This window comes from Trachypithecus francoisi, unplaced genomic scaffold, assembly GCF_009764315.1.
Source record: "Trachypithecus francoisi isolate TF-2019V2 unplaced genomic scaffold, Tfra_2.0 Contig01474, whole genome shotgun sequence".
Classification (NCBI taxonomy): domain Eukaryota; kingdom Metazoa; phylum Chordata; class Mammalia; order Primates; family Cercopithecidae; genus Trachypithecus; species Trachypithecus francoisi.
Genome location: NW_022681435.1, coordinates 2,378,034 through 2,400,367, shown reverse-complemented (window position 1 = coordinate 2,400,367; position 22,334 = coordinate 2,378,034). Strand labels below are relative to the sequence as shown.

At 34.8% G+C, this 22,334-nt stretch overlaps 1 protein-coding gene across 3 annotated transcripts in view; it reads right to left on the bottom strand.

The window, feature by feature from the left end:
- Positions 1 to 22,334, bottom strand: part of WDR7 (WD repeat domain 7) — a 408,770-nt gene that overhangs the window by 339,613 nt on the left and 46,823 nt on the right. For all 3 annotated transcript variants that reach the window (XM_033238435.1, XM_033238452.1, XM_033238442.1), the window contains exons 12-13: positions 21,402 to 21,622; positions 482 to 677 (exon numbers count right to left, since the gene is read on the bottom strand). In XM_033238435.1, the coding sequence (XP_033094326.1) occupies positions 482 to 677; positions 21,402 to 21,622 (417 nt within the window). The remainder of the gene's footprint in view (positions 1 to 481; positions 678 to 21,401; positions 21,623 to 22,334) is intronic.

The window sequence follows — 22,334 nt, the reverse complement described above, 5'->3', positions numbered from 1 at the left end:
ATTACTTGTTCTACATTATACCCCCAATACATAAACTTTCTGAAATTTGAATTTTTAACTGTTATCTCTAGAACTTGAAAACTTCATTTTAATTACCTCATACAATTAACTGCCCAGCATTGCTTTTCTGCTGTTCAAAGAAAAAAGGGTTGTACCTTTTTCACTACATGTGAACCTGGTGATTTCTTCTTGTTCACAGTTTACTCGTGAATTACACAGGAATCATACATACTTTGTTGTCCATATGTCCGTCCTCATCTGCATATTATCCTCAATTACATGCTTTTAAAGATTCATGAAATATTCTACAAGCATTTGGCATAGCAGAACAAAAAAGAGGCCACTTAAACAATTAGAAATAAAAGTAGCAACTATTTTACATTTCAAGGCTGTTTTCTTCATTCAAAAGACATTTTCATTTCTAGAAAACGAAATATACCCATTTAATTTTCTATAGTTATCTCTTCATACTCGTTCTTACCAGTATCCATTTGCCAGACGTACACAGAACCATCTGAACACCCCACTACCAGATAATCATCAGAAGGCCTCCATTTGATTACTTGAATAGGAAAAAGGTGACGAGATGCCAACATTATGCATTTTTTCTCTCGCAAACTTAGAAGTCCTACTGAGTGGTCACTGGCTACAGAGCAGATGCAGTGCTGTACTCTTGCCTGAAAAGAAGAATAAACCTTAATTGTATTTAAATTAAATTTAAAATAAAATGGATCCTGTTTTCAATAACTTAAGGCAAAATTAATTATACATTTGCTGCCACTGAAAAACAACCACAATATCAGGTCATGTTGAAAAATGTGTTCCTTTATATTATACATAAAACCCAGATCAATCATCAAAATATTTTTATACTAAATTAATTCTAGATTAAAGACTGTAAAAGATTGGAAAAACTGCTGTTCAAATTTAAAGATGACCTCACTAAAATGATTACTATATTGGAGCAGGCAAAGCTGAGAAAAAATTGATCTGTTATTAGGTGTTCTCTTTCCATGCTGTGAACTTTCCTTTGTTTGCTGCGGGAGCTGCTTTCTGCAGCGCTTCTTTCTGTCTGTGACTCTTTCATTTAGACCCATGCTCTTTCCTGCACCTTTGCTCAAAAACAATACCCTCACCGTCCCTCTGCCACGATCATTTCTTAGGAGTCATAGATATTCACATTATCTGTAGATATGCATTCCTAGTTCCTTCATGGTGTCTATCTATAATGTCAGCAGATACATCACCTCAACTGGCCACACAATAGCCAATTAAATGTTCTGCTGTGTATTTTCTGCTTACCTCTAGTTTTTGCCCTTCAACTCCTTTTTAGAACAAGACAAGATATAAATAATCAAAGATTTTCTCTGGTAAGAGAGAACTGAACCTATGACCTAAAAAATTAAAAATTAAAGTATTTCTGTAAAACAATTTATAAACAATTGAAAACTTAACTTTTCAGTGACTTACTAGATTATGCTTTCAGGTCATACTGAGAGAAACCATATAAAAACAGCCATTTGAAACTCATTCTTGTACATATTGTGGCTATTTATTGAAGGTGAGGCCCACTGCTCTATATATATACTCTTTTCCTTGTATGGGATCTAAAGAAAAAAACACATCAAACCTCACCCTGCTGGGGTTCTCCTAAGCAAACAGGCTGTTTTTAAACTAAAGATCAGTATCTCAGTATCTTTCCCAAATAGGACATGTGGATAGGTACTAGATGAAAAAAAGGGAGGAAAAGTGTGGTCAAATGTGCATGGTAAATACTGACAATACTGAGGTTAGGTAGTAGCTGCTGTTTTTAACCACAGAACTTCCAAGAACCTTTAGAATGCTGTGACCATAATTATCTTGTCAAGGGGATACAACATCATTCACCTCCAAAGTTGTTTGACCATAGTAATCTTATTAAGACCTAGTTTTAGATGAACACACTTTGGAAACTCAGGACTGAATTATCTATTTATAACAGTGCTGGATCTTGGGCATAAGTATCGGAATATGGCCTATCAATGGTCTCATTTGCTTTCTTCCCTTATATTCTCTTCACTAGGATTTAGCTTTATTTTTATCTTACTAGATAATGTTTATTTTTGTAAACAACCTAAAATCAATGTTTGAATGTTTTATTTTTATTCTTTGTTAGCTTTATTTGTACTTTGTGTATTATAATTACACACTATAATCAGCATAACAGGTGTTTACGCATGTTAAAAGTTAAAAAAAAACTAAGTTCAGAGAAATGGTATTACAAACCTTTATTAAAACATTATATAGAATTTTTAAAGCATTTTTTAAGCTTACTTATTTTCCTGATAAACATTCAATTGAAACATGAAATGTGATTCTTAATGTCTTAACAAAAGACATTAAAAACTGAGGGGCAGTTGACTCTGACACACACAAATTAGTTTTATAATTAACAAAACAAAATGGCAAACTACAAAAATAGTTAAATTTGGGTATGTTAGAACAAAACTGGGTAAATACACACACACACACACACACACACACACACTGCTACATACATATGCTGCTAATTCAAAGCAAGAGTTTAATACAATGGATGCTTTGCATTTCTACAGCTTATCATCAATACTGACTTTGTCAAATATATCCATTATTCATTTTATAAAAAGGGTTGGTTGCTACATTAATGGTTAACTACAATATTCTATTTTGCAACATTAATCTGTCAAAAAGTGGTCATTTTATTTATTTCCCTCATGAAAGAAACAGTTATCTTTTTCTATAGGTATAATGAACTTAAAGAATGGTGCCTAAAGAGTATTCCTTTTCATCTGTTCATATCCTGTCATCAGGCACTTATCAATCACAGTATTCACACATCCAACACCACTGTTTTATATATATATATTAAATTTAATAGAGCCTCTAGGTTGCCCAGGCTAGTCTTGAACCCCTGGGCTCAAGCAATCCACCTGCCTCAGCCTCCCAAAGTGCTAGGACTACAGGCGTGAACCACCACGCCTGGCCACTGACCCTACTTTTGATTCTGCTACTTAAGACTGAGAAACTCTCCAAAATCTTCTTTATAAAGAGCTAATCCCTAATTAGTGCCACACATCTAACTGACCTACTTGCTAGTCCCCACGTTGAAAGTCATTTCATTCATGCTCACATACACTCTAGTCATTCCTTTTCAAAAAGTAGAGAAAATGAAGTATGAGTCAATATGAAGTTTTGCTAGTATTCTCTGTTAGGTGTTCTTAAATTTTGCCCTATTGGAGATCTCAACATCTGAGGTGACACAAAGCTACTGACAACGACTGAACTACGCATACTCTCTCTCTGTCAAAGATCTCCTTACCATAGTTTGTAATTTTGCAGAGAGAGGACTAGAGCCATTAAGCAAAGAAAAAAGCCTTTCCCATTCTTATGAGAAACTTGACCTTCCACATTATCAACCCCTCATGAGAAGTTTCCCTGTCAGAACTTTCACCCTCCCCATAGATACACAGGCAGATAATTTCAAAGATTTAAGAAAATGTAATCTATCTTCATAAGACTTAAAAGCTCTACATTATATTATTACTGTTATGTAGCAAAAATAAAGGACATACAAAATGAATATTAAATAAGAGCACAGGATGTGCTTTAAAAAGTAGATTATGAGATGTAATTTTCTGAAGGTTAAAAAAAAGAGCTTTAACTCCAAGATTCTAGCTTTTTCATTTCTACATGATGCATTCTCCTCTGACACATAAATTTAACTAAATATGTTTTAAAGAATACTTTTATTCTCCTTTCACATAGTGTAATAATGAAAATTTGCAAATAACAAGCTTAATTTACAAAAAAACTGGTCCAGGCCAGGCACAGTGGCTCACACCTATAATACCAGCACTTTGGGAGGTCGAGGGGGATGGATCACCTGAGGTCAAAAGTTCAAGACCAGCCTGGCTAATGTGGTGAAAGCTTGTCTCTACTAAAAATACAAAACAGTAGTTGACGGGGAGGCTGAGGAAGGAGAATCGCTTGAACCTGCAGACGGAAGTTGCATGGAACCGAGATCACGCCATTGCACTCCAGTCTGGATGACGGAGTGAGACTCCATCTTAAAAAAAAGTTTATTCCAAAGTAAAAATGATATACCATCTCTGTAAATAAGTATCTAAAGAGTTAACTTTAGCTTTACTGTAATAAGACTGGAAATAGCCAAAATAATGAAGAATGAAAACAAAAAAAATCAATATTACTAAGCCCAAGAAAGCATAGTTATTAGAGGTACTTAACTCATAAGAAAAGATGGTTTCTTGCTTTTTAAATATGGATTAAAATAAATCTAATTTTTCTTTTTTCAAAAAAATGCTAGTCCAACTCATATAAAGAAAACTGGCCTGAAGTAGAAATGACCCAATATAGTAAAACCTCATTAATTTTGATTTCACTAATTAATTCTGAGTTGATGGCTACCTTTGCAGCCTGTGTGAAAACAAATTAATGGTATAAACAAAGCAAATGTCTAGCCTATTTAAGTGTAAAAGGAAAAAAGACTATTCAAGCAACACTTGATATTAATTTTAATTCAAACAATGAACAGAGTAATAAATAATTCTCAGCTATCTGTTAAATAAAAGCACTTAAAAGTTCTGATAAAACACAATTAACTTAGTTTCCTCTTATCTGTCCTCAAAATTATTAAAGCACTTCTTAAAGAATACTTTGTAACTCATATTTCTTCCTGATTTACATCCAGCTTCTTCACAAATGAGTTAAATTAGCACAATGCCTTTATTATTAAATTCTAGAGATCTGGGTTACTGAACACCTATTTCACCCGCAATGACTAATTTCATAATTTGATTAATTCCATTCTACTTCACCTTTTTTCATTTCAACCTGGAAAAGTCACCTAAACATGATTTAACACCAATGGCATTATAACAAGATAACATATAAAACATTTAAACTGTATAAGTAAAATAATAATACAGCAACTAAAAAATGTGAACCTCTTATCTTTAAACTTATTTGAAAAATATGCCTCAAATTATTCCTATTACACATGCATTAAATAATTTTGAAATGTGTTCCCTAGTTGTATATTTACAAATTATACATGTGTAATTCTGTGCACTATATCACCTAAATTGTAATAGATGCACAAATACATATATTTTAAAAGGATGACTCAAGGTTTAAGTAAACAGATTTAAGAATAAACATTTCTCAAATGTCTCACTAATGTGAGTAACTTCATATTACATTAGCCAATCTCTCATGTCACAAAATGGATCCTTAGGAAGGTTTCCTTGTTAATGACAGTGGATGTAAATACAAATTTCATGTAATTATAAATTTTTTGCTGCCCTCCTGCCAGACTGATCAAATGATCATTAAAACTTGTCATATAGCTGATGAAGAGATTTTTCATTAGAAATATCTCCCATCCATATTTTCCCTGCCCATTTTGTGATGGCTAGGTTTAGAACTATATAATATCATCTGCAAATCCCTTAAGCAAGTACATTCTAACTGGAAACAAACAGGGTCAAAGTAACTCTGGCACCCCACGTGAGGCTCACCCACTCTGGCCTGAGATGATGCATGTCCATCTGGAATGCAAAACAGAAGAGGCCACCAATGCCCCTCCTTCTAGTAAATGTTCATAAAGCTCAATTTCCTAAGGTTAAAAAATAAGTAAATAAAAGTTCTAAGATTTTCTTCCTATACCCCCATTGACTGTCTTTCTATTCTACTTCGGTAACCACTGCTATCAACTGACATAAAGAATGTAAACATAAAATTCCACTTAAAAATTTGTACTGTTACGGAACAGAACTTATGCAGCACAGATGAAGTATTCTATCAACCGAGCTAGTATTTTACAGGTGAAAGTTATTCAAATTCATGTTGCAAACATTGTATTAATTCTGCCCTAGACACGATATGCACCAATGACATCAAATGCCAATTAAAAGTAAAGGTTAACAACAATCAACAGAATATTTAACCAAGTAAAAATGCTATTTTTATTTGATGAAAAAGCAAAAGGAAGGGAGAAGATACTGGCCCAAAACAAGTATATTCTTAGGTCAATTACTATTTTTCAAATAATTTTCATCTTAAACCAAATAAAGGCTCACTGGATTTGCCGTTAAATAATCCTCACAGTACATTAGTGCTGAACAGCAGAATGCCACAAGCTATCACAGAATCTGATAGAGTCAGAATATACCACCTAGGTCACCCCGTCTGACCTTACGCATTTTACAAGACTTCATTTTAAACCATTCCCAGAAACCTCTTATGCAACCTGTTCCTAAGCATCTGCCATGAATTACAGAAATCAGAGACAGCTAGTTTATCCCATCCACTAGCTCTCTGGGGAGATGATTCCACTTTCCAACAGCTCCCAATGTAAATAATACATATTTTTTATTTTCTACTTTTGTTAATTTGTTTTCTAAACTAAATTACTCTTTTTCTTCATATCATTTCAGGAGCAATGGTTTTATTTGCCCAAAATAATTTTTCTCTTTGCCTGAAGAGTTGCTAAACATACAAACATTCTATTGTCTCTCCTTTTAAACATGCCCATCATTAGACATGCTATAAATGACCAGCTTCTTTTGCTCATAAATCAATCCCACTATTCTCTTAATCATTATTTCTTGTACTTCCCAGAACTCTTACTATGGAACATAAATGTGCAGTTAAGATGCATCATTTATCACGTTAAATATTCTACCTGAAGGGGAAAAAAGAGCCTATGAAATTAAATGTTAATTTCACTTCTACACTTTCACAAAACTAGACTTTTTTAAAAAGCTTTAAAAATCTGAACTTCATTTAAAAAAAAAAAAGTAGAGGACAGTTTATTTAATACATGTTTTAGAAAAAAAGACCGTATGATCCAACCACAACACTGATTAACAAACTAATTGGATAATTACACGAACAAGAAAACTTTTAGGGACTAGTTTTAATGTCTTCCTTTATTCACTGTATAGAAAAATAACATTGAAGAAATAGTGGACTAATTAGAACTCAATTCTTCAACTGCTTCCTTATTACTAAAATGGTAAAGAAATATGAAGGATTTAATACAAGATTAAGAAAATACTGCCTATCAAAGAAAAAAACAAGGATGTAATAAATAACATTGTGATAGCTTAGAGAAGAGCAGATTTTTTTTATCCTTACATCACCCCACAATTATAAATACATTTCAGATATATTATTTTATGTTTCCTTTTAATTTAGCCATTGTTTCTCATCAAGTCTTATCACATTTCTGGGTGAAAAGATTTCAAGCTTCAAAAAATGTGGAAGAAACTACAAATAAAAAAATAAATTGATTACATAAAAACTGAAAACAAGTATAGGTTAAAAAATTCAACAGTAAATAATAAATTAGAAATTCCAGCAACAACAGAAGCCACATAAGCTTAATATTTCAGTTAAGAGCTCAAACACTAATAACCCTTGGAGAGAAAAAAAAAGCAAAGGACAAAAAGAAAAATGTCTTCAAAAAAAAAAAACTAAAATCCTTTTAGAAAAATCTGAATATCTCTAGGTGTCAAAGAAAAGCAAATTCAAACATTAAAATACTATTTTTAGCTGTCAACTTGGACAAAGATTCTAAAAATTACAATGCCAAATAGTTAACGTTTTGGGGGTTCATACATTTTGCTAGGCGTGTTCCAACTGCTTGGCAGTAATTCATTACAGTCTCATAACAACGCTTTGAGGTAGGCACTGTTATTTCCATTTTTAAAGATGTAGAACCTGAAGCATGGAAGTAAGTAACTTTTGTGCTGGCAAGCAGCAATGAAATGGGCACTGAGAGTAGAAAATAAATTCATAATATAATTCAGCAGCCTTAAAAATGTTAATAAGCTATTATATCAAATTTCTGAGGTTCTGATATTTTCATCGAGTAGACTATATCCAAGGAAAATAATCCTAAATGAAAGAAAATATTTACAAAGACATTGAATATTGTATTATTTACAGTAGAAGATATTGGGAACAATTAAATACCCAAAGCAGAATTGCTAAGTAAATATGGCATGCTCACACAATGTAATGTAAAATTGCTTTCATGAATAAGTAAAATAACTTTGAAAATATTTGTCATATTAAATGAAAATGCAATATGCACAGGAAACTGTATCTACAGTAAAATCACAAGGATATAATAAAATGGATTTTAAGAGGCTAGAAGAACATATATGAAAATATATTAATTGTGGTTCTCTTAACTGTAGAAGAATAACAGGTGACCTTTTACCTTCTTAGTTATCTCTATTTTCAAAAATGTTAACAGTGGATATCAAGGTGCCATGAAAACTATACCACATTTTTAAAGAGCAAGTAATATGTTACAAGTAAAAAAATAAAAGGGGACTAAAACTGAAAAATTCCAAACTTGAATAATCAAAGAGGAAAAACTAAAAGATAAGTCATGCAAATCAATAATGAAAAATGACAAAAACTGGAGAAAACTAATTACTTTGAAATAGACTACAAAATCTGCTAGAGGGCAGCATGTATCAGTTCAGGCTGTCAAATCAGACTACTAAGGATCAAATTCGAGTGCTGCCACTTGCTAACTGTCTGACTTGGATGAGTCATTTAACCACTCCGAGTCTCTTTTCTCTATATGATGTGGTTAACAGCAGTAACATACCTAACAGAATTGCGGTGTGAATAACATGAAATACAAATTCACACAGTGACTAACATGTCATGAATAGAAAAGATAATGTTATCTCCATCATCATTATTATTATATAATTATATACCATAGATTCTATCTTTTAGAATGTAATTGTATTTGTTTTCTGAAGGGGTTAACTGTTGCTGACGTTTAGGTATCTACCAGAAAATATGAAAACATTCATAATTCTTCAAGAACATGAGTTTCCCTTTTTCAATACTTTCTTCTCATATGAATACCTCTGCCTTAATTTAATCGGAATAGTTCCATCTGCATAATCATCAGTATCACTCACATGCTACCATAAATTACATTAATAAAGTTTTATAACAATTTGTAAATAAATAAAATACAGCTCCTCAATGGCCAGCTTCCACAGTTCTCTGAACATTTCTTCTTATGCTTTTCTACTGAACTTTATTATTTTTCACTTCATGCCTTTAACATATTAAAATGCTTTATTTAACTTCGCTTACATATTTATGGGTTTTAGAGACTGAGATGGTTAAATCTGCAGGCTCTAAAAATATTCTAAAGTCTTTTTTATTTTTTGAGACAGAGTCTCCTTCTGTCGCCCAGGCTGGAGTGCAGTGGCACAATCTCGGCTCACTGCAACCTCCGCCTCCTGGGTTCAAGTGATTCTCCTACCTCAGTCTCTCAAGTAGCTGGGATTATAGGCGCATGCCACCATGCCTAGATAATTGTTTTGTATTTTTAGTAGAGACAGGGTTTCACCATGCTGGCCAGTCTGGTCTCAAACTCCTGACCTCAGGTGATCCACCCGTCTCAGCCTCCCAAAGTGCTGGGATCGCGGCATGAGCCTCCACGCCTGGCCTTATATTCTAAAATTTTTTAAGGAACTCAAAGTGTTGCCCCTTTCCACTCTCCACACACCATTCAGCTGTCCACTGTCATCTGTCCAGACCCACAAACCTTGGGCTGCATACATTCAGGGAATAAGACCTTCTGGAAAAAGACTGCCCGGTATTACAACTCCCAAAAGCTCTCTGTTGGTCTACTTTCTCACCCTCAACTTAGAACTTAAATGGCAACCACATATCTAATCAAGTGATTTTTAATCTGCCTGCTTGGTCTTACCTGTTTATGTAAATCATACCTATACCATTACAGGAAATAAACACTGGGCCGGGCGTGATGGCTCACACCTGTAATCCCAGCACTTTGGGAGGCCGAGGTGGGCAGATCCTAGAGGTCAGGAGTTTGAGACCAGCCTGGCCAACATGGTGAAACCCTATCTCTACTAAAAATACAAAAATTAACTGAGTGTGGTGGTGAGTCCCTGTAATCCCAGCTACTCAGGAGGCTGAGGCACAAGAATCGCTTGAACCTGGGAGGCGGCGGTTGCGATAAGAAGAGATAGTGCCACTGTATTCCAGCCTGGGCAAAAGAGCAAGACTCTGTCTCAAAAAAAAAAAAAAAAAGGAATAAACACTGAATTCTCACACCCCGGATACAACACAGAAAACTTTTTGTTTCCTTTCTCATGGAAACAAACAAGTTGACAGACACTGTCCTCATTTTTCTAACTGGAGATGCTGAACAAACCTGTGTATCTCTTTCCTGGCAGTAAATTAACAGAACACAATATGCAAAAAGCACCTCTTTGTTTTGAAAGGATGCTGACTTGCTGACTTGCTTTTTTAATAAGCCTGTATCAAAAAAAGAGAGAGACTTAACCTTCAGTGTCCACAAAACACTATGAGCTGGCAAGAATGCTGTGCCTAGCCCATAATTTATGTCCTAAGAAGAGCAATAAATGGGGTCAAACCTCCCCCTTGATCACCTGGGGTCATGCTGACAAAGGCTTTGCATGTGTAATACCCCACTGTAATCTACCCACAAATGTCCAGAAAAACATGACCCAGTTTGGTCTTCTCAGTTGAAAACCCCAATTTTCAGGCAATGAGCAGGAAAGAATGGTACTTAGGACTATAATTTCCAAGGAATTAGGGGAGAGTAAAAACCTTTTATCCAGTTGGTGATATTATATCTTAATTATCTTGAAACTTCTATCTCATGCAAAAAAAAAAAAAAATGCAAAGTTAGACTGTCAGAGAAAGAGAATTCATCCCTAATTTGTGCAGGTTTTAAAGCCACCTGGCCACAGTTGGGAAACAAGCAAATGAAAAGTACGTAACAGGGGAACAAAGTATATTTACAATAAAGTCATTTGAAGCTGGGCGCGATAGCTCATGCCTGTAATCCCAACACTTTGGGAGGCCAAGGTGGGCAGATTATTTGAGGTCAGGAGTTTGAGACCATCCTGGCCAACATGGTAAAACTTCGTCTCTACTAAAAACACAAAAAAATTAGCTGGGCGTGGTGGTATGTGCCTGTAATCCCAGCTACTGGGGAGGCTGACGCAGGAGAATCACTTGAACCCAGGAGACGGAGGTTGCAGTGAGCTGAGATCACAGCACTCCAGCCCGGGTAACAGAGTGAGACTCTGTCTCAAAAAAATAAAATAAAAATTTGGCCAGGCGCGGTGGCTCACACCTGTAATCCCAGCACTTTGGGAGGCCGAGGTGGGCCAAGGTCAAGAGACTGAGGCCATCCTGACCAACATGGTGAAACCTCGTCTCTATTAAAAATATAAAAATTAGCTGGGTGTGGTGGCATTCCAGCTACTCGGGAGGCTGAGGCAGAAGAACCACTTGAACCCGGAAGGTGGAGGTTGCAGTGAGCCGAGATCGTGACACTGCACTCCAGCCTAGGTGACAAAGCAAGACTCTGTCTCAAAAAAAATAAAAATAAAAATAAAAAAATTTTTAAAAGTCATTTGAGTACTGAAAATGAACATACAAACTGCCCAGATTTAGGCATTTACCATCCAAATGAAAATGCAGATAACTGAAAATAGAAATAATGGCAACAATAATGATGATTCAATGAGCTCTCATTACAGACCAAGAGTTACTTCTAAACCTTAAACCAACACTTCACAGAAATTGTGGCTAGGGCCTAGAGATGTTAAGTAACCTGCTAATGCCACTCCAAGATGGATGACACAAATCCAGATCTGTTTGGTTCTAAAGGCTGTTCTCACTGGCCTGACCAATCGATGGTCCCATTATTTCAAGCTCCATATGCCTACAGCAGAGTGTGCTCTCCAACTCCTTTAGAAAGTCTTCGCCAATGACTAAGAAAAACCATTGATAATGACTTCAAAAAGAGAACCATCATACAAAAGTCAACTTTGTTGTTTGTTCTTTTTTTCTAAGATGCTGTCATCCATTTTCATTTCCTTTTACCAGCTTGTCAAATCTTTCTTTAGACAAATAACGTGAACATTTCCCCTCTCAGTACAGTCCCATATTTTATTATCTTGACTTTTTTTTTCCTTACCTAAGTAGGATGAAATAAAGTGTCCTACTGCAGCTAGACTGCAGCACTTACAAAACCATCACTCTAATCTCTTGGTCATTATTTTCATTTTGTTGTTGTTTTTGAGATGGAGTCTCGCTCTATCACCAGGCTGGAGTGCAGTGGTGTGATCTTGGCTCACTGCAACCTCCACCTCCTGGGTTCAAGGGATCCTCCTGCCTCAGCCTCCCCAGTAGCTGGGACTACAGGCATGTGCCACCACATTCAGCTAATTTTTTTGGATTTGGTAGAGACGGGGTTTCACTATGTTGGCCAGGATGGTCTCGATCTCTTGACCTCGTGATCCGCCAGCCTCAGCCTCCCAAAGTGCTGATTACAGGTGTGAGCCACCACACCTGGCCAGTCATTATTTTCACCGTAATGTACATATGCCCAATTCCAGCCAGGATCCACCTAAATCCAAGTACTATCCAAGTATTAACTACTATAGACAGATCCATCAGGTACTAGTCAGGAAAATTTATCAATTGTTCCAGACTCCTCCACATAACATGCTCTTAGCATTCTAACAGCATCTGCAAACAGAGGTTGTTAATGTATCATTTATGATTTCATAAATATCCACAAAACTAATATATTCAAATATCATATATATTGACCTTCCTTAAAGTTCCAAAATCACCTAAAGTAGACTTCCTAAGTGCCCTTTCTATGTACTCCCTGAGGGCTTTGAAAAACCTCTTTTCATAAGATTTATCATACTCCATTATAATGGCTGTTTGCTGCTCTGGCTCCCTCATTAGACTAAATACTACAAAAAAAAAAAAAAGATATCTTATCCATATCTCTGGTTCTAGAAAGTGCCTGAAATATGGCAGATACTCAGATATTTGCTCAACGAACGCCTAATCAAAAATATGTTGCACCAAACTGAACACTACACTTGAAAGGTAATTCGTTTCTTCCTAGCAATTTTTGCCATTTAAAAATAAATTTAGAGAGCAGTGCATGGTGGCTCACACCTGTAATCCTAGCACTTTAAGAGGCCAAGATAGAAGGATCACTTGAGGCCAGGAGTTCAATACCAGCCTGGGCAACACAGCAAGACCTCATCTCTAAAAAACAAAAATTAAATTTAAAAAAATTAAATGTAAAGTCATTTTGAAATTGTCCCATGATTGTGCTACTCAAGAAAAATTAGTTGTGGTATAATACTCTCTCTCCAGTCCAAAATAAAAAGTCAATTTAATCAGCTACTTCATTTACTAGGTTTAGCATCAAATCACTTCTGACCATCATTAAAAGTAAATTTCATGCCTAATCAGCAATATGATTTAAGATTTTAAGGAACCTTTCCAAAACATAAGAATTTCTGATTTTTTTAAATGTTTGGCATGATATCAGCACAGTCAGCTAAGGATGCAGTCTTTCTCATTACTGTTAAAGGGGACTCTCACTGCCAGTCCCTTAGCACCAAGTTTTCTGGCCTCCTACACAAGAGACAGGTGTATGATATTAAATTGAGGTTTTGCCATTAAAATAACAAAAATTACTTGCGCCAACCTAATATCTGAATGTATACATAACGTTCATAGCATGACAGGGTCTCACTCTGTCACCTAGGCTGGAGTGTAGTGGCGCAATCATGGCTCACTGCAGCCTTGAACTCCAGGGCTCAAGCGATCCTCTCACCTCAGCCTCCCAAGTAGCTAGAACTATATGCCCATGTCACCAAACCCAGCTTTTTTTTTTTTTTTTTTTTTTCTTTTTTGGTAGAGACAGGGTTTCAATATGTTGCCCAGGCTGGTCTTGAATTCCTGGCATCAAGTGATCCTCCCAGCCTGGCCTCTCACAGTGTTGAAATTACAGGTGTAAGCCACCATACTCAGCCTCAATTTTTTATCTTAAACACAATAGTATAGAATAGTAGTAAAAATTTGGAAAACATAAAATTATCAAGAATATAAAACCAGCTGGGCGCGGTGGCTCACGCCTGTAATCCCAGCACTTTGGAAGGCCAAGGCAGGCGGACCATGAGGTCAGGAGATCGAGACCATCCTGGCTAACACGGTGAAACCCCGTCTCTACTAAAAATACAAAAAATTGGCTGGGCGTGGTGGCGGGCACCTGCAGTCCCAGCTTCTCGGGAGGCTGAGGCAGGAGAATGGTGTGAACCAGGGAGGCGGAGCTTGCAGTGAGCCGAGATCATGCCACTGCACTCTAGCCTGGGCGACAGAGCAAGACTCCATCTCAAAAAAAAAAAAAAAAGAATATAAAATCAATCAGAATGCAAAACTAATATAGTATTGGTACATTAATACATTTATGCTTTTAAAATGAGAGTGAGAGCTATACTTACATATACTCTACATACAGCTGCTTTCAAGACTAGAAAATTAGCAAGGCTTGAAAGATTATGAACAGGATGATGAAGGATTACGGTAGTAAAATGGTGACTGTACAAACCTATTCCTCATCATCTGAAGAGCAATTTGACAATACCTACTCAAAAGCCTTTAAAAATTAATATGCCCTTTTTTTATAGCAACTCTAAGTAGAAGAACTTATCCTAAGAAACCATTCTAGAGCTACAAAAATATTTAGCTGTACTAATTATCACTCTCACTGTTGATAACAGGCAAAAAAAAAAAAAAACTTTTAAGCAACATTCTAAAATGTCCAATAAAAATGAATTACAGAATATTATTTAAAATGATGCTGTGGGAATATTCTTAGTAACAAACATGACCATCTTTAGAAAATATCACTATTTTCCATAACTATTACTTAATTTTTAAAAATAAAATTAATATCAAAAAGATGGTGCCAAATACATAAAAATATATGACAATGTTCTCAAAATCTAAGAGAATTAAGTGTTAAAGGAAAAAGGAATGACACAGAATGTTACGTACATTACATTTTAAGAAAATAATGTTAGTTCTGCTTCCTGCTTTTGCTTAGTTTGTATTAACAAAGTTTGCTCTGCTTGACTTCAGATATTAAGCTATGGGTATTCACATTGCTTTTTAAATGCAATATTCAAATTAAATTAGTAACAAAAATCTGGAATCAAAAACGTAAGATAAGAGGAAATTGAGGCAAAAGCTTTCAGTACTTTGTCAGAATAACAGTATGATATATTAAAAAGAATATCTAATTTATGAATTGTTCTTACCGGTTGTGAACGTTAGCCACACTGGTATACATACACTCATGTGTTCTATTCATATTGTCATACCTGTTTCTAGGAGCCAGGAATCTAAAACTCGTTTTAATACTGTCAATTGAAGGCGCAAACACTAAGGTTCAGGTTAGATGCCTCACATTCCTGTTCTCACAAATCCATGCTGCCCCCTTCTGGGTATTTTTGGAGATTATGTGACCAAAAGTTTAATAAGGTAAATTAAACAAAAAGAATTCATTTTTTAACTAATATATTAAAGAACTTAGCCTATAGGCTTACATGTAGAAACATACTACTGGTACTACACAGTTTATTTTTAGGCATTTTCCAAAACTTCTGTTCTAAATAATTCTAACAACAGAAAGACAGCTCTGAGAATGTAGTCATCAATGCAAATAAGGAAAATAAATAGTAAATATTATAAATAGTTATAATACTAAAAGTAAATAAAATATGACATTTTAAGAAGTTTCCCTACTCCTTCCTCTCACTCTCAAAAGTAAACCAGGGACTGAATTGGGCACTAGCTTTCCCTTTGGTTTTAATATTTTTACTACCTATACATGTATCCAAAAACATGCAGTATAGATTTGTGTTTTTAAAATGTAAATAAATGGTATCACACTGTATCACACACACAAAGGTTCCATACCATAAACTGTACTTCTAAATCCAGCTACCTGCCACAATTGAAAATCAACTAAGAAAATCAACAATTGAAAATCAACTAAGAAAATATGGATAGTTTCATGTAAAATATCACCACAATTCAAAAAGTTGGAAATATTCTACTGGGTCATTAGTGTTATTTTTTAATTTCTGAATTTCCACTGCTGTCAATCATATCTATCTGGTTTATTAAGGAAAATGTTTTTTAAAGTATTCTTGATCTCTTAAAATAATTTTCTTGCCTTAGTATTTTTTCCAAAGTCTGGTTTCTTTCTCTAAGAGTAACCTATGTGGAAATAAAAGAAAAATTCCTGGGTCTTGGACAGTAGACTCCTTAATGCTAAAATCTATAATAAAAGGAGAACGATAAGTAACAGGGAAAGGTAAAATAAACTGGGAGGGAGGTGGAAGGGAAGATGTCAGATCATCTCATCTATAACTACATAATTCTAATGATGGAGCCTTGGAGGAAGTTTTCTGCCGCATCACTCCAAAGGCGTTAAAAATATCTGCCTTCCCTTTCACCAGCTCTCTTCAGATTCCCCAGGCAACTGGTACACTCTTGGCCTCCCCTATCCTAGACTTCAGATTTTGCTAATTCACCCAAGTCTACCTCTCACAGCTACTCAGATCTGAAAATCATTCTATCTCTAACCACGTTATGTTGCGTAAATTTTGTAGTTGTCAGAATAAAATTAAGCTAATATTCTATAGTTCTGAAGCATTAAAACATTGTAATACAGAAAATATCTGAAGGATTAATAAGACGTTGCACTCAAGGTTAAGGGAACCAAAAAGCTGGAGAACAGGAGAGAAAGGGAGACTTGCACTTCCTTAGTAATTTTTATACCTTTTGCATTTTACACTACATGCATAACTATCTATTTATGAAATATTTTAAAGGTACCATAGTAAATAGTCCAAGTACAGATGAAAATTTAATAGCCCAGTTTAAATTTAAGCTGTTTTCAAAAAAATGTTTCTAATACATCTCCTATATCTAATATTTGAAGTGGCAATATAATTTAATAATAACATAAAGGCTCCACTTTAAATTTGAATCCTATTAAAATTTGTAAGAACTGTCACATCTGAATAGCAATAAATTATGAGAAAACCACTCATTTAAAAACAATAAACATAACTTGGAAAGATAAAAATGGTACAGGACTTTATATCTGTCATATAATTTTTATACTGTGAACAGCTTTATTTCAAACAAATCATATAGCAGTTTGTTTTATCAAGAAACTGAACCTTTACATTATATACTTTTAAAAAAATAGAAATGGCAAATAACCTAATATTAGAAACCTCAAAACCACAGATTCCAACACCTCTCAAAAAGTCAGTATGTAGTCAAACCTCTCAGGTCTTTTCAAGTAGTTTACCAAAGCTGCTTGTTTCTCTGGGTACCTATAATATGCCCCTGCCATCATTCACCAAAACATTTGTGATTTATAGTCCGCCTGTACCAGGCTTAAATACTTGCCTTATCCTACTTCTACAATGTAAGCTTATATTTCTTGGAACATTTAAACACATTACTTCCTCAACTGTTCTCAATAACCCTTCATAACAACACAATCCTGAATTATTTCAATGTTTTATATCTTAAAGGGTACCTTCAGATTTTTTAATTTTCTTACGTTTTAATTCTTTAAAATAATCCATATCAGGTAAAAGCTAAATATCAGTTAACCAGACTATTCAATGAATCAATACTGAATTTCAAAGATCTTTTCCTAAATGAACTTTTGCTTTTTTAAGAAACAATATTGGCCAGGCGCAGTGGCTCATGCCTATAATCCCAGCACTTTGAACGGTTGAGGCGGGCAGATCACGAGGTTGAGAGATCGAGACCATCCTGGCCAACATGGTGAAACCCCATCTCTACGAAAAATACAAAAATTAGCTGGGCATGGTGGCACATGCCTGTAGTCCCAGCTACACGGGAGCCTGAGGCAGGAGAATCGCTTGAACCCGGGAGGTGGAGGTTGCGGTGAGCCGAGATCGTGACACTGCACTCCAGCCTGGGCAACAGAGCAAGGCTCCATCTCAAAAAAGAAAAAAAGAAAGAAAGAAAATGAAAAATAAACAATATCTTTAAAAAATGAAAAACAAAAATCCTTTAACACAAAATAAAAGGAAAAATCTATTCAATTTAGGTACTCTACATAATACCATATTTAGGCAATATTTGTCATATTTGAGTAGGCCAATTTTTTTAAGTAATTAAAAGTCCCACTAACAAAAGAATAGAAAAAGAGTTCATTAAAAATAAAGCATACAAAACCACTTAAGTCTGGCACTAAATTAATGGTAATCTATAGTAGGAATTTGGAAAGACTTGTAGATAAAAAGGTATTTTTAAAAGCTCAAAAATGAAGGAGTAGGGAAAGAAAGGATGACAAACACTCTAGACAGCAGAAAAGTAAGTACATGTTATTTGTCTACTGACATGTATGTGGAGTTGGGAAAGGAGGTCTGGAGTCTGTCTTCAGAGCTCATCTCCAACTTCCAGCTGCAGCATCTGTTCTACCTAGCAGACAGTTTTTCATTTTTTGTTTACTAGCCACCTAAGTTAGGAGACAAATAATGAATTATTTTGTTGAGTACTTTTTCTTAACAACTTTGTACATTTTAGGAAACATGAAATGTGACTATAAAGTAAGAAAGGAGAATCTCATCAGCCTTGTACATTCTTATTCACAGTTAAAGCAATTTTTACACACAACTGACATTTCTCGGTTTTAGAATATCTTTCCTGAACAAATAATTACAAGAAGTCAAAACTCAGCTTCTATCTGAATTTACCTAAGATAAAACCCAACACTATTCTAATAAACAAAACAGATGACAAACTTTTCAGCTTTTATCTCTAATCATTACTTTTGGTAAATATTTATAATCTTTCAACTACAAATAGCTGATCAACTATTTCAACTACTATTGCCCAATCAAAACTTTTAAACAAAAATAAAAATACATTCTGCTAAAAAGAACAGGACACTGGGTCAATTTATGAGAGGGACTATTCAAGCATTAGAATCAGTATATGATGTAGCAAACTCTAATCTCAGCTACACATTTTCTAAACATTTAGCAAACATCAAACTCTTTGCTTTTTATTAAGCAGTTAGGCCCTTTGATCTTTAAACATACTTGCTGATGTGCATAAAACCACCTAACCAGCTAACTGAACAGGTTATTAACTAGCTAGTCATTATTTATTTATTTATTTAATTATCACATAGCTAAAAGCAAGTATCTTTGTCAGTACTTTTGAATAAGAATTTTAAAATTTCTTTTTTCTTTTTAAAATTTCAATTTTTTGAAATTTAACTTTCATTTTAAGTTCAGGGGTGCATGCACAGGTTTGTTACATAGGTAAATTTGTGTCATGGGGGTCTGTTGTACAGATTACTGCATCATGCAAGTACTAAGCCCAGTACCCACTAGTTATTTTTCCCAATCCTCTCCATCCTCCCGCCCAAGAAAATTTCTATTGTTGAGCATGTAATAACTAAATTACAAATTGCAAATACATTATTTTTCAAGTACTAGACTTCCCTGTCCAGATCACTTTTCCTCATATTCTCCAGGCCAACTACTGCTTTTGGCTTGCCCAAGTCTAGTAGGGAGCCCTGTCTCCATTTAGTTGCATAGATGTCTGTTAGTATTTTATTTACTACATTTTATTTTTAAATACAAATAGTCAAAAACATTTCATTATATTAAATACCCACTTGAAATTTTTTAAAAGAAATTTGTTTAAAAAACACAAGGAAATATATAAGTTAAAAAATGTATAATTAACATATTCAAACAGAGAACATGACCTTGTGTAAGCCATTCCAAACTTTTAGTCTCATTTGTAATTTAAAGAAAAACTATATCTTATTCTATCTAATATTCTATTATTTTAAATATTTTATTCTCTCTCACACACACAAAATCAATCAAAACAGAAATGGTTGTTCTAAACTGGTATAGAATTATCTAAATAATCAATTTTTGCATTGAAAAATTAGATATTTCACCAAATGTGCATTCAGAGAAGAAAACTATCATGTTTCACCATAGGACATAACTACTAAAAAATGAAGTTTAGGAGAGAGGTTGTAACAATACCTTAATTTATTAATGTAATTACAATAATATCTATTTCACCAAAATAGGACATAAAATTGGTTAAATAAATACATGGCAATTTTTCACAGTAAATAAGAAATTAACAACCTAATTGGAAGAAAGGAATAAAAAAGAAGAAAGAGAACAATTAAGGAGGTAAATTTGCAAAGGTGCCAGGAAAAATAATGAGAAACATTGGTACCAGGATTTCTTACAAAGCCACCAATATCAAATCAAACAAAATCTAGCACTGGCAGAATATGGCTGATAAAATAAATTATCAGGAAGATTAATAAGCAAGCAGAAGGGCCAAGAAAAATTTTGTGCGTTTTGAAATGAGACATCTTGTAGATACTGCAGCAGACACACCAGTTAAGATTGTTTTCAATTTCAGTAATAGCAGAGCTGATGACAGTGAATGAATTATGATAAGCATGACATGTCTACAAGACAATGTGTCTACATGTGCACACAAATGTGTGAGTGTTGGGAGATAGTGATTATGCACACAAAGATGACTAATCACATGAACAAGTCCCACGATTAATAAACAGTAAAAAGAAGTACTGTTATCAGTCCTAAGCCTTCCTAAAATCTCATATTTCTATTTATATGACATCATGGCCTAACTTAAAATGCATCACTAAGAAAGCAATCTGGTTCCACAAAGTTATGATGAAATTTTCCAAAATCATAATCAGTGACTGTCAGGCTTTGTCTCCCTTGTTACAACAATTTTTTTTTTTTTTGAGACGGAGTCTCGCTCTGTCACCCAGGCTGGAGTGCAGTGGCCGGATCTCAGCTCACTGCAAGCTCCGCCTCCCGGGTTCACGCCATTCTCCTGCCTCAGCCTCCCGAGTAGCTGGGACTACAGGCGCCCGTCACCTCGCCCGGCTAGTTTTTTGTATTTTTTAGTAGAGACGGGGTTTCACCATTTAAATGAACTCTATTGATAAGTATTTTGCCTTTGCCAACATATACATTCATTGTCTTTGCTCAGATGGACCCAAAAATAATGAGATTGTACAATGTCTTCAAACATACTTAAATTATTTTAAAACATAAAATTGAAACTTCATTCAACAAACATTTTCTCAACTGCTGCTGTGTTTCAGAAAGAAGCCAGACCATTTCGAAGCTAGTAACAGGAAAAAACACTATGTTCATCTTCTGTTTCTATGTGCCCCAATAGTTAATGACCGTAACTTTGCCTAAATGTTACTATTATTTTAGTTTTAAAATTGAAACGGTTTTCTTAATTCTCTTGTCACACTTCCTTTAAGTTAGTCTAGATTCCATTTACATTCCTGATAGTAATGTAACTTGGCTCTACCATAGTGAAATATTCTTTTATATAAATCAACTTACACTACAGTTTTCAGGTGGAACTAGAAGTTGAGTAATCTCACCACCATGAACACAGAAGATGTGTTTCATTTCTCCAGAAAATATGTCCCAAATTATGACCGAAAAATCCACACCTCCAGATATCAGGTATCTTTGATCATACCGAGCTGAGACCTGATGAGGATATAGCAAACATGTGACTTTGTTCCGATGACCACGGAGTGTTCTGTGAGGTGGCCAACCTGTGAATGAGGGTTTGGATTTAAAATGGGAAAATTAAAGGCCTACCAAGTTTCAGTAAGTAAAAGTAAACATGAATGTTTAGAATAGCTATAAATTATATCACAGCAAAGGCTTCCAATTTTATCTTCTAAAACCCTAATTCGGTATCCACAAGCCATGTGAGCACTTGAAATGGGGGTAATCCAGAGTCCTATGTGCTATGAATTTAAACTAGTTATGAGATTTTGAAGTGTTGATATAAAAAATGTAAAATATTTCATCAACAACCTTCATATTGATTAGAAGTTAAAATGAAAATAGTTTTTACTATGTTGGGTTATATAAAATATAGTCAATTTCACCTGTTTCATTTTATTTTTTAACATAGGTATTAGGAAATTACAGGTATGGTTATATATATGGTTGACATTAGATTTCCACTGGCTGTTGGGAGGCAAAGGCAGATCACTTGAGGTCAGGAGTTCGAGACCAGCCTGGCCAACATAGTGAAACTCTGTCCCTACAAAAAATACAAAAATTAGCTGGGTGTGGCGGCATATGCCTGTAATCCCAGCTACTTGGGAGGCTGTGCAGGAGAACTGCTTGAACTTAGGAGGCAGAGGCTGCAGTAAGCCAAGATCATACCACTGCACTCCAGTCTGGGCAACACAGTGAGACTCTTTCTTGGAAAAAAAAAAAAAAGAGTTCTACTGGATGGTACTGTTATGGAAG